This window comes from Haemorhous mexicanus, chromosome 7 (genome assembly GCF_027477595.1).
Source record: "Haemorhous mexicanus isolate bHaeMex1 chromosome 7, bHaeMex1.pri, whole genome shotgun sequence".
Classification (NCBI taxonomy): domain Eukaryota; kingdom Metazoa; phylum Chordata; class Aves; order Passeriformes; family Fringillidae; genus Haemorhous; species Haemorhous mexicanus.
This window is the reverse complement of record NC_082347.1, coordinates 27,037,916-27,051,376: the sequence shown is the minus strand read 5'-3', so window position 1 is coordinate 27,051,376 and position 13,461 is coordinate 27,037,916. Positions and strand designations below refer to the sequence as shown.

The following is a 13,461-nucleotide window of genomic DNA, read 5'->3' as shown; positions in this document are numbered from 1 at the left end:
TCTGCCTCTGAATTACTGTGCAGCAGCTGAGCTTCACAGGTACAAGCTGTCCCTCTTTGAGGATGTAGCACTAAGCCCTGGGTTGAAATCCAGCTGCCTCTTCCCAGCAGCTGTGCGTCACCTGGGTGTCTGCTGAGGATACTCTTCAGACACCTATTTACATCTTTTCATATTAGTTTTGCTGTAAGGTTTTAAAGTAAATAAACAGAGTATGGTTAGAGACCAAGATTTCAATTAGCATCTGTATCAGGTTTGACTCTGGTGTCATGGTTTAACTCCAAGAGAACATCTGGGCTATGGTTTAGATTCTACTCAACACTAAAACCTTCTATGTCTACACTTACAATTTCCAACCCTAGTAATGAGATGAGATAAATTTATGAGATGGACAAACTAAGCAAGGATTAAGAAAGAGCAGCTCTTCCAAAAACTTAGTCAAGTCCAATGCTTAAAGTATTTGGAAGGTACTGTAATGTTTTGAATACAGATTATAGATACATACAGATTTTATATTGGCAGATCTATTTTCATGTCAAGCATAACTTATTTTTTCTTTGCTTTTATGAGAAGTAGTATAATAAGTGGAAGCTGTGTCGTCTAACTCTCCTGACACCTCTGGCATGAACTAACAGTGTAGTTGAAAGGATGAGGTCTCTGGACTCAGAGACTCAAGGCTGGGTACTGTCTGTGACTGATGCTGCTGTGTTTTGTCAGTTGATTCTGGGCTAAGCAGTTTCCCTCACAGGGAGACCTCAGCTCAGGGGCAGGAGCAAGAAGGGGAAATATCTGCCTTAGGGAAAAATTATTTTTCCTTTCTGCTATTTAATATTGTACTTTATGAGATATTTCCATGTGCAACCATTGAGGCAGATTCTCTCAGTCTGTTATGAAAAATAAATGATTTGCCTACGAAAATCATCAGCTCCAATGGGCTCCAAATCCACTGCACAGGTTCTGAATTTGTCTCTTGGCAATTCCTCCAGCTTTCTAGAGCCAATTCTACCCAAGTATTTTGGCTTCTACCTGTGAAAATGAAGCCTTTTGAAGAGTTTGTTCCCCTGAAAGTCTAACAATCCATTTTTCAGATGAGGACAGATTTCAGATCCATCCTTCTAACCCCACTGTTAAACAACAATTAATAGTTAGCTACATGCTTATTATAAGCTTCTGTATTTGACTATTAAGAGCAACTGCATGTGTGTGTCTGCTCCATATAGAACAAACCTATCTAGGGATTGATTTTATGATGCCAGAATGATAAAGTTTGCTAAAAAATGTAGAGTGAATGTGTAAGCTCTGGAAAACATTAACAAAAATAACTAAGTAACACTCCCTATTCATACCTAATTCCTACTGACATCAAATTTAGCTGTGTGTACTTTGGACTCATTGGAGCTGTTACCGTGAAAAATCTTGCTGCACAAGTCCTCTTTGAAATATATAATATTTGTGTTCTGATTGCTCTGTTAAAAAAAAAAAAAAAAAAAGTTTTGTCATCACTGTAGTTTAGGCAGATTCTCCATTGTCTGGTGTCTTGTTATAGTCATTTATAACAACACAGAGTGGGTGTACAGTAGCCAGCAGTCTGTGTTAGCAGCATTTTAGATTCAGTTTGCACTTACGTAAATGATTGTGCAAGATGTGAGAGGCAATCTAGCCCCTGGGAATTATATATGGTTTTGGGCGTAATCTTTATGTGTGTAGCCAACACATAAAAATATAGAGAAGTTTTAACATGTTACTGTTGCTATCACCCCAAATAAATATAATTAAACAAGCAGCTTTCAGTTGCACTTATAGGTAGGATCCAGAATAGCTCATGTTTTTGGTGGCAGATATATAGGAAATATGAGCCTATAAGGAACAATATATTGCTTTGTTTTTCATAGCATCGTTCACCACATTCTCATAATGATCAGATAAGAAACTTTTCAAACCAAGGAAGGGTTAGAAAAGTGCATTTCAAAAAATATTACAATTTATGTAGTTTAATAGGATGCCTCTTTGCAATTCAGAGAAAAACCCTGGTGAATTGTATCACATTTCAGCTGAATTAAACTGGTTTAGAGATACTGTGTCATGATAATCACTAAGACAGCCCAGTCCAGAAAGAAAGTGGTATTAACTATGTTTATAATGTGGGGCCATGTGTTCCTTCCTTTTACCACAGAGCTATAAATGTTGCATATTCCACTTTCCAACTCAAGGTATCCCAGAAGAGATATTAATGATATTGGGGGCTACAGGAAATGGAAGCACCTTAACAATATGTTCCCCTGAGGGTCTGGCATGTGCTGCCTTGGAAATCCTTGACAAGACTCAAAAGCATCATTAAAGCTTTTCTGTAGCTTGCTTTTCTTTTTTTTTTTCCATCAGAGCTTGTGACAGCATAGGTGAAAAACGCCCTTGCTGGTGGCAGCACATCTCATAGCCACAAATATTCATTTAACGTTAATGAATTGCTTAAACATTCCTGAGGTGCCTATGTCTCTCTGCAGAGATTTGGGATCTTTATTTTGCCTGACTCTAAACCACAATCCCAAGTAAAAGAGCAAAGGAGGAACTGAAGAGACAACCCCTGGCCAACATTTTGCCAGTTGCTTTCATCTCTGGAAGTTTTCCCTGTGACGGGGCTCTGCAAGTTGTCAGGGCAAAGCAAAGATGTCTAAATGCCAGGGGGAAAAAAAAAAAATCTGCTTTCCTCTAACTCGATGCTCAGAAACAGCTGAACCCATTTTGCTGAAACCTTAAATGTACTCAGCATGATGGAGATTCCCTCACAACAGAATTTTTTTTCACTTGGATAATTTAAATTTGGCGAAATCATAGCGATGTAGAACAAAACCCAATAAGCTCCTGCTAGCTCTGCCTAGAAAAATAGTTTATATGTCATCCACTCCTTTTTAGACCAAGATTTGTCTTGTTCTGCTATATCTAATGAATGCCTTTAAGACTAACTTGCCTTAATGTTTATTACAGTTGTAACTCATTTATTAAATCAAATCACGATGGTGAGGAGGAAGTTGTAAGAAGCGAATATCTAACAGATGAGTTATCTGGAAGGAGGCAGCACCTACTGACATCACCCTGCAACGTGCAGTGCCTCTGTCTGGAGCAGTCTGGCTTCCATGATGCTAGGAAAACCAGAGAGGTGAACTCCCTCCTATTTCCTCCCTGGAAGGTGTTCAAGGCTGTGGCCTCACCTCTCTTGGAAAAGTCTTGAAATATTTTCAATAATGGGAAGGGGTGGAATGGCTATGGGCTGGATTCTCTTGGAAAGTACCCTGTAGCATTAGGGAATGACCCTGCCGGTAGCCTGCTCTAGCTGTTAAAAAGATGGAGTTTTGGTGATTTGCTCACTAATTCTGTAGAGCCAAACGCAGCCATTGCAGCTAGGAATGATCCATCTCTGATGTAACTCTGCCGAAGCCTGTAGCGTCACAGAGGGTGTGATTGTGGGTGAAAATCCCAGTTTGGAAAGCAGAAACCGGCGAGGTACATGTGTTAGTGACAACAATCCGTGAGGCAAAGGAAAGTGTTCTGTGATTCCAGGCACACTTACCTATAAATTGCTGACCGGTTTATGTATTGCCCGATATAATCACCCCAGGAATCAGGAATATTCTGTTTATTGAGGCGTTTATCACAGATAATCATGGGTGCGGTGGAAATACCGCCTGGCGTGTGTCGCTGGTTTTGGAAGCTTTCATTTCCTGATTTTCTAACACGGAGGATCGTGGTTTTGATTTTAAAAATGATTCTTATTTTATTTTAACGCAGCGGTCTGAGGACAGGCCAGCGCAGCGCAGCCCAGCGCCCTCCGCCGCAGCCGCCCGCGCCCGCCCCCGCCGTGCGCGCCCGCGGTGCCGCCGTCCAGGTGTTTCGCGTTACCGCCGCCCCGTAAAAGCCGCTCACGAACACGGTGACACATAAACGCTAAATTAAAGCGGTGCTGCGGCCTTGCCCCGGGGCTGGGGCAGAGGGAGATCCGACCACCCGCAGCCGGGCCGCCGAGCGGGACCGGGCTCCCCCGCCGCGGAGCTGCCGGCTCCCCGCAGAACCGGGACGGGGGCGGTGGCGGCCGGCGGGAGGCTCCAGAGCCCCACCGGAGCCCGCGGGTGCCGCTTCCTCCGGCAAAGGCTTCCCCCATCGAGGCACCTGTGGAACGCCGGCCTCGGGGAAATCTGCCCGGGGCTCCACGCAGGACAAGGGCGGGAAGGGGAGGGAAACCGACTCAAAGCAGCCGATGGGCGAGTCTGGGCCGGGCTTGCAGCGGAGCCCCGGGCGCACCGTCCTGCGAGACCAGCGCGGCAGCATCACTCGTGGGACGGCCGGCACGCCGCTGCTTCCCCCGGGCAGCCCGTCCGACCCTTCCCGACCTGAGGGGACACGCGGAGCGGCGCATTCTGGCCGGCTTCCTCCGGCCGGAGCCGCTCTTTCCGTCCGCCCCCGAGGAGCGCGCCCGGGCGGCAGCAGCGCAGCCCGGGTCCCGCCCGGCTCCACCGTCGGGGCTGGCAGCGGCGCCGCCTGCAGCAAGTGGGGGCCTTGATTTTTATTATTGTTTTTTCCTTGAGCTCAGGACTCCTCGAAGGCGGGTGATTTCACGGAAAGTGAAGGGGAAGACAGGGCCCCGAAGTTATTACACAAAATAATGAGTTCTCCAGCCGACTCCTCCGGGCTGAGACCGTGCCAGTGCGGGGATGCACGCATCCCGCCCCGCCGCCCTCCAGAAATCCCCAGATTAGCAGGAAAACTTGGTGGTGTTTCAAGTGCATACCAAGAAAATTAATGTGAAAGCATTCCTCTTTCAATCGAGAAACGTGTATATTTTCTCTCTCTCCCAAGGCTTCTCTCTCCATCCCCCCCCCTACTTACACGCCCCCCCGCTCAGGGTTTTCCAGATAAATTGGAGAGCTTTCCAGAGGGAACCTGGAGAAGAAATACTCAAGCACTGTCTTGGTTGCCGCGATCTACAGCACCTTTCTTTAAATGCCCGTTAGACTGTAAAATCCGGACAAAACTGTATTCATTGCAACAATATTGGTAATAAAGTATTTTGTCTGATGTTGCATTGTCTCCCTCACGACAGAAACTACAAACAAAATGTATGTTCTAAGCGAAAAGGAAAAGGTTTTATTTAATCCAGAAAATAATTAAAATCTCATGTATTTTTATTGGTTTTAGTATCCAGCAGAGTGAAAATATTGAAACTCCGAGACCCCTTGCATTAAAAAGTCACAACTGTTCTATTTTATTAGTTCTGACTGTGTGAAAAAAATTATAAGGACAACATTGAAAAAATCCGGGTTTTAGAGCCCCGAATGGCCATAAAAACAATAAAATCAACTATAAAACCTGCACTAGTGATATTAAAAAATTATGTAGTTCAATAAATGTGACATTTCATGAATGCGGATTTAATAGTCTCCAACCCGTGGAAAGAGGAAGGCTGAGGTCTAACAATTGAATTTTAAAGGGGCGGTTCTGTAGAACTGCAAAATTAAGTGCTTCATTTTTCTTGTTAGGGATTATGCAGTGGTAGTGGAATGTAATAACTGTGTCATTAAAACTTCCTTTTAACAAGGCCTATTGCTTGTATAAAAGTCAGAAAAGAATAATCTTTTCCTCTATTTATTTGTTTTCCAATAATACAGCAAAACATTTTTTTTTCTTTTCGCATAAACTTGTTCTCAAGATTTTGAATCGACAGCTTGTAAAATATTGTGGGGGCCCTCCATTCTGCTGCCTCATATCATGCATGTCGTTATTCCAGAGGGCAACGGGTCATCGGTTTACTGTACATTTATTAAGCAAATCAAGCTGCAAATCCAACACTTCCAGATGAAAACATTAACTAAGCCCCTTGGAAAGAGCAATGCCCGTGAGAATGAACACAGAGAAAAAATAATCAAAACTGTCAGCTCGCTTTACGTGTACCTGATATTTACAAGACACAAGACCACGCTTTAAAGGCGAGTTTTGGCATTTGTTAACAATGTAAAGAAAAAGAAAACCTAACCTCTCTGTATTATTAAAAAATATACTTTTTTTTGTTTTTCATTTCACCAACACCCTTTCGTCTTGCTCTGAGCCTGTTATTAAGATCTTCGTGGGTTTGAACTGCAGACCTTTTTTTTTTCTTTTTTTTTGTTTTCCTTTTTTTTTTTTTTTTAAGGAAAAAAAAACAACCCAGAGGTATACCAGCACCTGCTATTCCTGAACAGCTTTCCGTGCTCGCTGTCAGCACGGGAGCGTGTGAGGGAGACGGGACACGGCGGGGTCCGCGGACACGCAGGGCGCACCTGTCGCCTCCGCTCGCACGGAACGGGAGAAGCGGCCGCCGTCAGGCCAGGCCCGGGTGCTTGAGGGGCGCGGGAAGAGCGAGGGTCACTGCCCCTTCCTCACACCTCCCACCATCCCTAGCCCACATCTGGCCGATAGCGGTGCTGGCGAGGGGCGGCCCTGGGAGGGGAGTCGCGACGCTCGGACGGAGCGCGTGTCTCCCGCTGGGAGCTGCGGGGCAGGGGGAATCACCCGGCGGGATCATAAAAAGCTAATCGACGGAGCCCAGGTGGCGCTGCTCGGGCCGTCATGCCGCTTTCCCAGCCCGGGCTGCCGGGCACTGGTCCCCAGCCCCGCGCGGCCCCCGGCCGCCCCGTCGCCCCCCAGTGCAGTTTGCCCCCCGGTGCCGGCCGCCGGAGCCAGGCGGGACGCGAGCAGCGCAGCGCCACTTCCTGCTTCGCCACGCCGGGCTCTCGGCCCTGTCCCGGGCACGGGGCAGGAGCCTGTGCTGCCCCGCCGCCCACGGACTCCCCACAACTCGTTCCGGGTGCAGGCAGTCAGGCGAAGCGCCAGCACGGACTTTTCCAAGAGAGAGGTCCCCGGGCCGCATGGGGGCTGCCCGTCCGCTACATGCCTCCTGCCTCGGTCCGCGCCAGGGCCACGCTGCAGTGGTCAGCGCGCACCCCACGGGGAAGCCCGAGCACTGGCTGACGCTGCGCCGTGCGCCAGCAGAGGAGGGACAACCTCTGCGGGAGGCGCCGGGGCCTCTGCGCCGTCGGGGCCCGGCGGGCGACGGATCGCGCCCCGCTGGCGCGGGTTCCCCCGGGCTGCGGCGGTGGTTGATTAGCGCCGCGGGGAGCTCGCTCCAGGAGGCGGGGGAGTGTTTGCCGGCGGGGGGTGGTTTCCCCCTTCTCTGGCCGGGCTCATTGGCCAGACGGCGCCGTGGCAGGAAGGGGACAGAGACCACGCGGGCTCCGCCCCGCGCCAATAGAAACCTATCGAAGGGTAACCCGAGCCCAGAGAAACCCGCGGCGGCGGTGCCAGCACCCAGCCGCCGCGGTCGGGGCCGGCTTTCCGCAGGGGCGGCCGGGGGCGCGGGGGTGCGCGGGCGGCGACCGCGCCATGCAGTACCAGCCGCCGGGCGCGGCGCCGGCGGCCCTGGGCGTCGGCGTCCCGCTGTACGCGCCCACGCCGCTGCTCCAGCCCGCGCACCCCACGCCCTTCTACATCGAGGACATCCTGGGCCGCGGCCCCGCCGCCGCCCCGGCCCCCCACTCCCTGCCCGCCCCGCCGCCGCCGACGCTGCCGTCGCCCAACTCCTCCTTCACCAGCCTGGTGTCCCCCTACCGGACCCCCATCTACGAGCCGACCCCCGTCCACCCGGCCTTCTCCCACCACCTCGCCGCCACCTATGGCACCGGCGCCTATGCCGGGCCCCTCTACTCCTTTCCTCGCGCCGTCGGCGACTACGCGCACGCCCTGATCCGGCAGGACCCCCTGGGTAAGCCATGCGCCCCCGCTCCGCCCTCCCCGGCTCCGGCGCACTTCTCGTCCCGTCCCCATCCCGCCGTCGGGGCAGGGGTAAATGGGAAGTGCCCGAAAGCGGTCCCCTCTCCCGCCCGCCCCGCCGCTTCTCTGTGTTCCCCCGGCTCCCTCCGGCCCCTGTCTGATTTACAGTAAATTAGGGACGTGCCGTGCTCCGGGTCTGTCAGCGAGACCACAGTGCGCGGCCGCCGTGACTCAGATTTGTTTTCCTTCAAACCAAGTGACTCTGAGAGTGTCCTTAGTAATGTCGCGTGTGGTTTTGGTGGGGAGTTTTAATTATGCTTGGAGATCGCATGGCAGATCTCAGTCTTTCCTGCGGATGACTTGAAAAACAGTCGGGAGGCCGGCTCCACTAGCTGGGGCCCCCAAGGTTCTTCTACGGGTCGGCTCGGGCCGGGCCGGGCCGGGTCGGGGGCCCTGGTGGCTACTTGGCGCCTTTGGCCGGGAAGCGACCCCTCTGCGGGGGCTGAGCCCCGTGCCCGGGCTGCAGCACTTGTTCTTAGTGATTGCAAAACTGGACCTGACTCACCACATTTGTGCAGTGAAAGAGGCTGACCCTTTCCGTTCATACAGGAAACCTTGAGCTCTCGATAGGAGTAAATCTGGTTTCAGAAGCTGTTAAGTGTTTTCCTGGCCGCCTGAAGCAGGCTCTTCCCCGGGAGTCGTGCACATTGCTGATTACTTTATCGACATCCTCAATACAGACAAATTCAGGAAACACTCGACTTCTGATAGCCGGGATCCGTTTTTCTGATATTGTTCATTTCCTCTGTGTGGGATGTGACTTTATGACAGCTAAAATAACCAGTTGCTTCCTATTTTTTGAGTCTGTTTTGCACCAGAATTACTAAAGCCTGACGCAAGCAAAATCTCGAAAAACAATGCAGCAAATTGCAAAGGGTGCAGGCAGAAAGACAAACAGCGTGACTCAGTAGCACTGGCCGGAGCGTCCTGCCCCGCTCCGCAGCGGGGCCGGTTCCCCGGCGTGTCGCTGCCTGCCCCGCCTCGCCCCTCACCTGGCCCCGGGTGAGCCTGTCGGGCACCCCGCGGCCTCTGGCGGGCAAACCCCCAGCCGAGGGTGGGGGAAATGCGGGCTCTTCTTCCTAGAAGCCCAGTTCCCTCCTGTTGGTGCATCACCCCTGCCCAGCCCCGCGATGTCCTCGCTCTCCTCAGAGACTCGGGCACTGGCTCAGGGAAGGGGAGACGGTTTCTTCAGGGCATCGCAGTGAAAGAGCAGAAGGAAGCAAAGGTCTTTTTTTTTTTTTTTTTTTTTTGTGTCTTTCTTTGCGAGATAGACCAACAGGAAACACATTGACGGAAATGTTGCCAAAGCCCGTAAAGTGACTTTAACTGGTCTCTCCGTTTGGCGGAGAGGAAAAAATCAGAGAGGGGAAAGATCAGAGTCAGAGTAGGAACTGAGAGAAATAAAATCAGGCAAAGGAAATTAGCGAGCCCTGGACCCGGCGCGCTACCAGGCCTGGGCAGGGGCTCCCCAGTCACGCGTGTCTGCGACCGGCCAGTGACCCTCGGCGCTGTGCCTCTGTTTGTAGGGAAGCCGCTGCTGTGGAGCCCCTTCATCCAGCGGCCTCTGCACAAGAGGAAGGGGGGGCAGGTCCGCTTCTCCAACGACCAGACCATCGAGTTGGAGAAGAAGTTCGAGACGCAGAAATACCTCTCCCCGCCGGAGAGGAAGCGTCTGGCCAAGATGCTGCAGCTCAGCGAGAGGCAGGTGAGGCCGTGCCCCCGCCCCGGGGAACCGCACCCCCTTCCCGTTCGATCCAGGCCCCTCCGTGCAGCTGCTGTCGGTGCATCGCTCCCGGGCTGGCTCAGGGTCGGCAGGGAAGGGGTTTTGGCAGGTTCTTGCTTTTTGCTTGTGGCTTGGGTAAAGCTCTGGGCGCTAACTGGCTACCCCGTGCCTTTTCTCATTGTCGTTGCTCAGGTCAAAACCTGGTTTCAGAATCGCAGAGCCAAATGGAGGCGGCTAAAGCAGGTACGTAGATGTTTCTGTTTCTATAGAAATAAGTATTTTAATTGTCTTATCTTACACCGTGCTCGCCTATTCCAGGTTGTATGCAGAAGTCATCTGAAAGGCTGTTTAACCTCTTCACCTTGATTAAAAAGACAAATAGTCATGCTGGAATCCATGAGGGCTCGTTCAGGCAGCACTAACGTTAAAAGCTTCTAATGCAGTTCCTATATCAATTATGCCCGTGTTTCACACACCACCTATTAAAACTCCACGGTAATTGTTTTGTAAACCCATATGTTGTTTAGCCAATTAACGTGGAGAAGATAAGTAATTGTCAGTAAATTACTTAGGCAGTTTTTTTGGAGAATATTAACTGGTGTTTTAAAATGCCCTCTCTTAATAAATACAATTTGATGTATTTTGCTAACATCAGGAGAAAGCAGGTACAAACACCTTGTTTGTTTTGAGGAGCCACGTGGAAAATTGAGTAGTTTTTACCTTCCTTTCACAAGCAGTTACAATGCATGAGCCTAAGAAGTTAAAATAGTTTCCCTTCCCTTACAAATCATGCTCAAGCAGATAATTATTTAGGGGTTTTTATGGCACATGGGGACTCAGCAAAACTGAGGTCCCTTGGCTGAAACATTTTTGAAAACTTCCAACATTTTGGCCTGAGTCTTGCTTCAGCAAGTGTGACATGGATGCACACATTTTACTGGCAAATTTGCCTTTAATATAAAAGTAAAAAGAAAAGTAAACTAATCATGGTACGATGCTCTAGATGAATCTCTTCTGTGACCTTCACCTGAGTTTAACTCAATAGTCAGTTGATTTTTTAATAAAGTCCTATTATTCTGGCAAGAGGCCGCCTAGGGCCCAACCCATGCCACAGTGTCCAGAGAGCTCACTTGGGATCTCGGCCATTTTAAGTCATTTCCTCCTTTTCATTCAGTCACATCCATTTCTCCAAGCCCGCACGGTTATATCATGGGTACGTGTCTCTGCCTGCCTTTTCTTTCATGTAGCATTTCATGCCCCCTTAGGGGACTGGGCTCTCCAGACAGGTGCCAACATAGGGCTACTCTTGCCTTCACAAAAAGGGGTTTGGTTTGGTTTTAGTGGTGAGTGTTTTAATGTTGAGTTTTAGCTTAATTAGTAATTTTTTTCCATTTGCTTTTGGACCACTGATGGATTCAACCTCCCTCCTCTTGCTGTCGGGTATAATTAAAGAAAGATCAGGGCAGGAGGAAGCTGTGTGTCGGTGTTTGTAGACTCATAATAAACATTTGCTTTGCTAAAGACAAAAGTTCAGAGGTTCCTGGGCTCCAGCAGCTCCTGACTCTTTTGAAGTGGCTGCGATAACCATCGCCAAGGAGCCCTATTCACGGCAGCAGCCCCTGTGGCTGTGAGGGAGTGGGATCAGAGCCCTTGCCCGGCCCTGTCCCACTCGAGCAGGTTTATAGGCAGGAGGCCCAGGGAGGCAGCAGGACACCTGCCTTTTTCTGCAAAGTGGTTTTCCCACACGGCACAGCTGGAATTCCCTGGCCTCCTGTCTCTGTGGCCTCTAGTTCTGTACCAAGCAGGATTGTTTCATTGCAGGAGAACCCGCAGGCCACCAAAAAAGAAGTAGAAGGTGCTGACAGTCACAGTGACCAAAGGCCGGAGAGCTGCCAGAGCCCCGAGCAGAAGGGTAAGGAGGTCTCTCTGGATGGCTCACAGTACACCCCCTCACCAGCCTCACAGGAGGACCTGGAGTCAGATGTCTCTGATGACTCTGATCAAGAAGTGGACATTGAAGGCGATAAAGGCTATTACACTGCTGCCCACTAACAGTCCCCTGCAGAGAGCGGACCTAACTCGGCTTGCACTTTACCAGGGGCTGGTTTGAAAGAATATTGTGCTACAGGAGAAAACTTTCACCGTTACGTTGAAAGAAAAAAGCATCACCAAATAGACTAATTTTATAACAAGCAGAGAAAGAAAGATGTATTTTCTGCAAACAGTTCAGTTTTGGCATCTTTAATTTGGTTAAAGGACCATGGTTTGTATTTAATTGTTTGTAAGATATATTTGTACAATAATCAATGTTTTAACTGGAATATTATCCTGCTCCCTGTCCTTACTCATGGTGGTGGAGAGGGTCTGAATCAGCTGCTGTCGGTGATCAGGCAGAACTCTAACTAGTGTGGAAGTGAGTATGGATTGCAGGACTAAGCCCTTTATGTGTGTAAACAAACGTACTTTAAATAGATTAATTTAAACGCCCTTTGTAAGCAGAGAAACATGTTCTGTGAAATAGGGAAGGATTTGACCATTCCGAGAAGTGCCTTAAATCACACCCTTTTATATGCTCTCTACAGAGACATCTTTCTGTTTGTCAGGTAGAGTGATCAGACAGATTCCTTTCCCTTCTTGTGTGAGATGAAATGTGCCTTCTCAGATTTTTGAGAATTTTGCCTCACAGTTTGGATGGTTCCATTTGCAGGAAAAAAATTTTTTTCTCCTTTAAAATCTCTAGCACTGTTTTTTATGGGTTTCATATTTGAGAAGAAAATGCAGGGAGTGATAGGGCCCTGCTGCAGGACAGAAACTGGCATCAGCTGCAGGACATAAGTGAAGCACATGGCCATGGGAAGATGATGCCTATCGTATACGTATCTACTTCTGTACATACTAGTTTTCTTTAAAAGTCTTGTGGTTTTATACCTCACATTGTTCATATTTTGTACATATTTGTTCCATGTTTTAAAAAAAGGCAAAAGCTGGTATTTAATTTTTGATGGACAGATCTGTGAAATAAACCTAAACTCTGCAACACTCACTACTTTGGCTGTCCAGTTACTGGCAGGAGAAAACCCAAACTTCTCCTCTGCCAGGTGTGTTGTAAGCGGCTTTTCCCTCAGTACTGTGCCAGCCATTGGCCACCCCGCAGCTTTCTGGGTACCCTCGGTTGCAGGAGTCTCGTGTGGGCTCTCTGATGTATTTGTTTGCTGTGTTTCAGCCTCCCACCCCGCGTTTCAGTTTTGCCCTTGGCTGTGCCCACACGGGAATGGGCTCTGTGGCGGGAGGAGGAAAACCTGGCTGGCAAGCCTGGGCTGGAAGCATGGGTGTTTACCCCCGAGTCCCCCTGACCTTGGGGGGCCGGAGGGGGGTGCGGGCTGGAGGAGGAGCGGGGCCGGCAGGGTTTGCTCGGGGCCGGGCATCGACCCCAGTCGGGGCAGACGCTGACCCACCTGAGTCAACAGTGGTTATTCATCGGCCTTTCTCCGAAATGACTACGTCGGCTCGGGGAAGGAGCACGGAATCCGGGCTGCGAGAATTGCTCCCGGGAGCGATTCTGGGTGGGAACCCGCGTGGATATTCAGCCCCTCCAGGTGCCACAGTGAGCACCCAGGGGACGGGGATTTGCACCCGGCCAAGTGTCAGAGAGGCTTTTAGTGCCAAGAAATGCTTTTAGATAGCAACAAGTGACTGTTGTGACTGGCGAGGGAGGATGGCCCTTAGACCAGACAAGCTGTTACTTCTACGTGAGTTAATTCTTTCAGAAACATCAGCTGAGTTTTCTGAATAAGTGGCTTTAACTTTGGTTTGTCCAAAAACCGCGCTCATGAGCGGGGCCCGAAAAGACGAGGTGATCGGGAGGTTCTGTGCCCCCTGCCCGTGCA

At 50.0% G+C, this 13,461-nt stretch overlaps 1 protein-coding gene across 1 annotated transcript; it reads left to right on the top strand.

Moving 5' to 3' along the window:
• The first annotated feature begins 7,389 nt into the window (after nucleotides 1-7,389).
• On the top strand, nucleotides 7,390-12,617 carry HHEX (hematopoietically expressed homeobox). The gene is made up of 4 exons (XM_059851648.1): nucleotides 7,390-7,783; nucleotides 9,378-9,556; nucleotides 9,767-9,817; nucleotides 11,396-12,617. The coding sequence occupies exons 1-4, from the start codon at nucleotides 7,405-7,407 to the stop codon at nucleotides 11,624-11,626; spliced, it is 840 nt and encodes a 279-aa protein (XP_059707631.1). The 5' UTR covers nucleotides 7,390-7,404; the 3' UTR covers nucleotides 11,627-12,617.
• Nucleotides 12,618-13,461: the final 844 nt, after the last annotated feature.

Bases quoted from the DNA above. Each gene is read 5' to 3' on its own strand.
- HHEX (XM_059851648.1), top strand. From the start codon at position 7,405: ATGCAGTACCAGCCGCCGGGCGCGGCGCCGGCGGCCCTGGGCGTCGGC. The intron at 7,784-9,377 runs GTAAGCCATGCG...CTCTGTTTGTAG, and splicing joins GATCCGGCAGGACCCCCTGG to GGAAGCCGCTGCTGTGGAGC. The intron at 9,557-9,766 runs GTGAGGCCGTGC...GTCGTTGCTCAG, and splicing joins TGCAGCTCAGCGAGAGGCAG to GTCAAAACCTGGTTTCAGAA.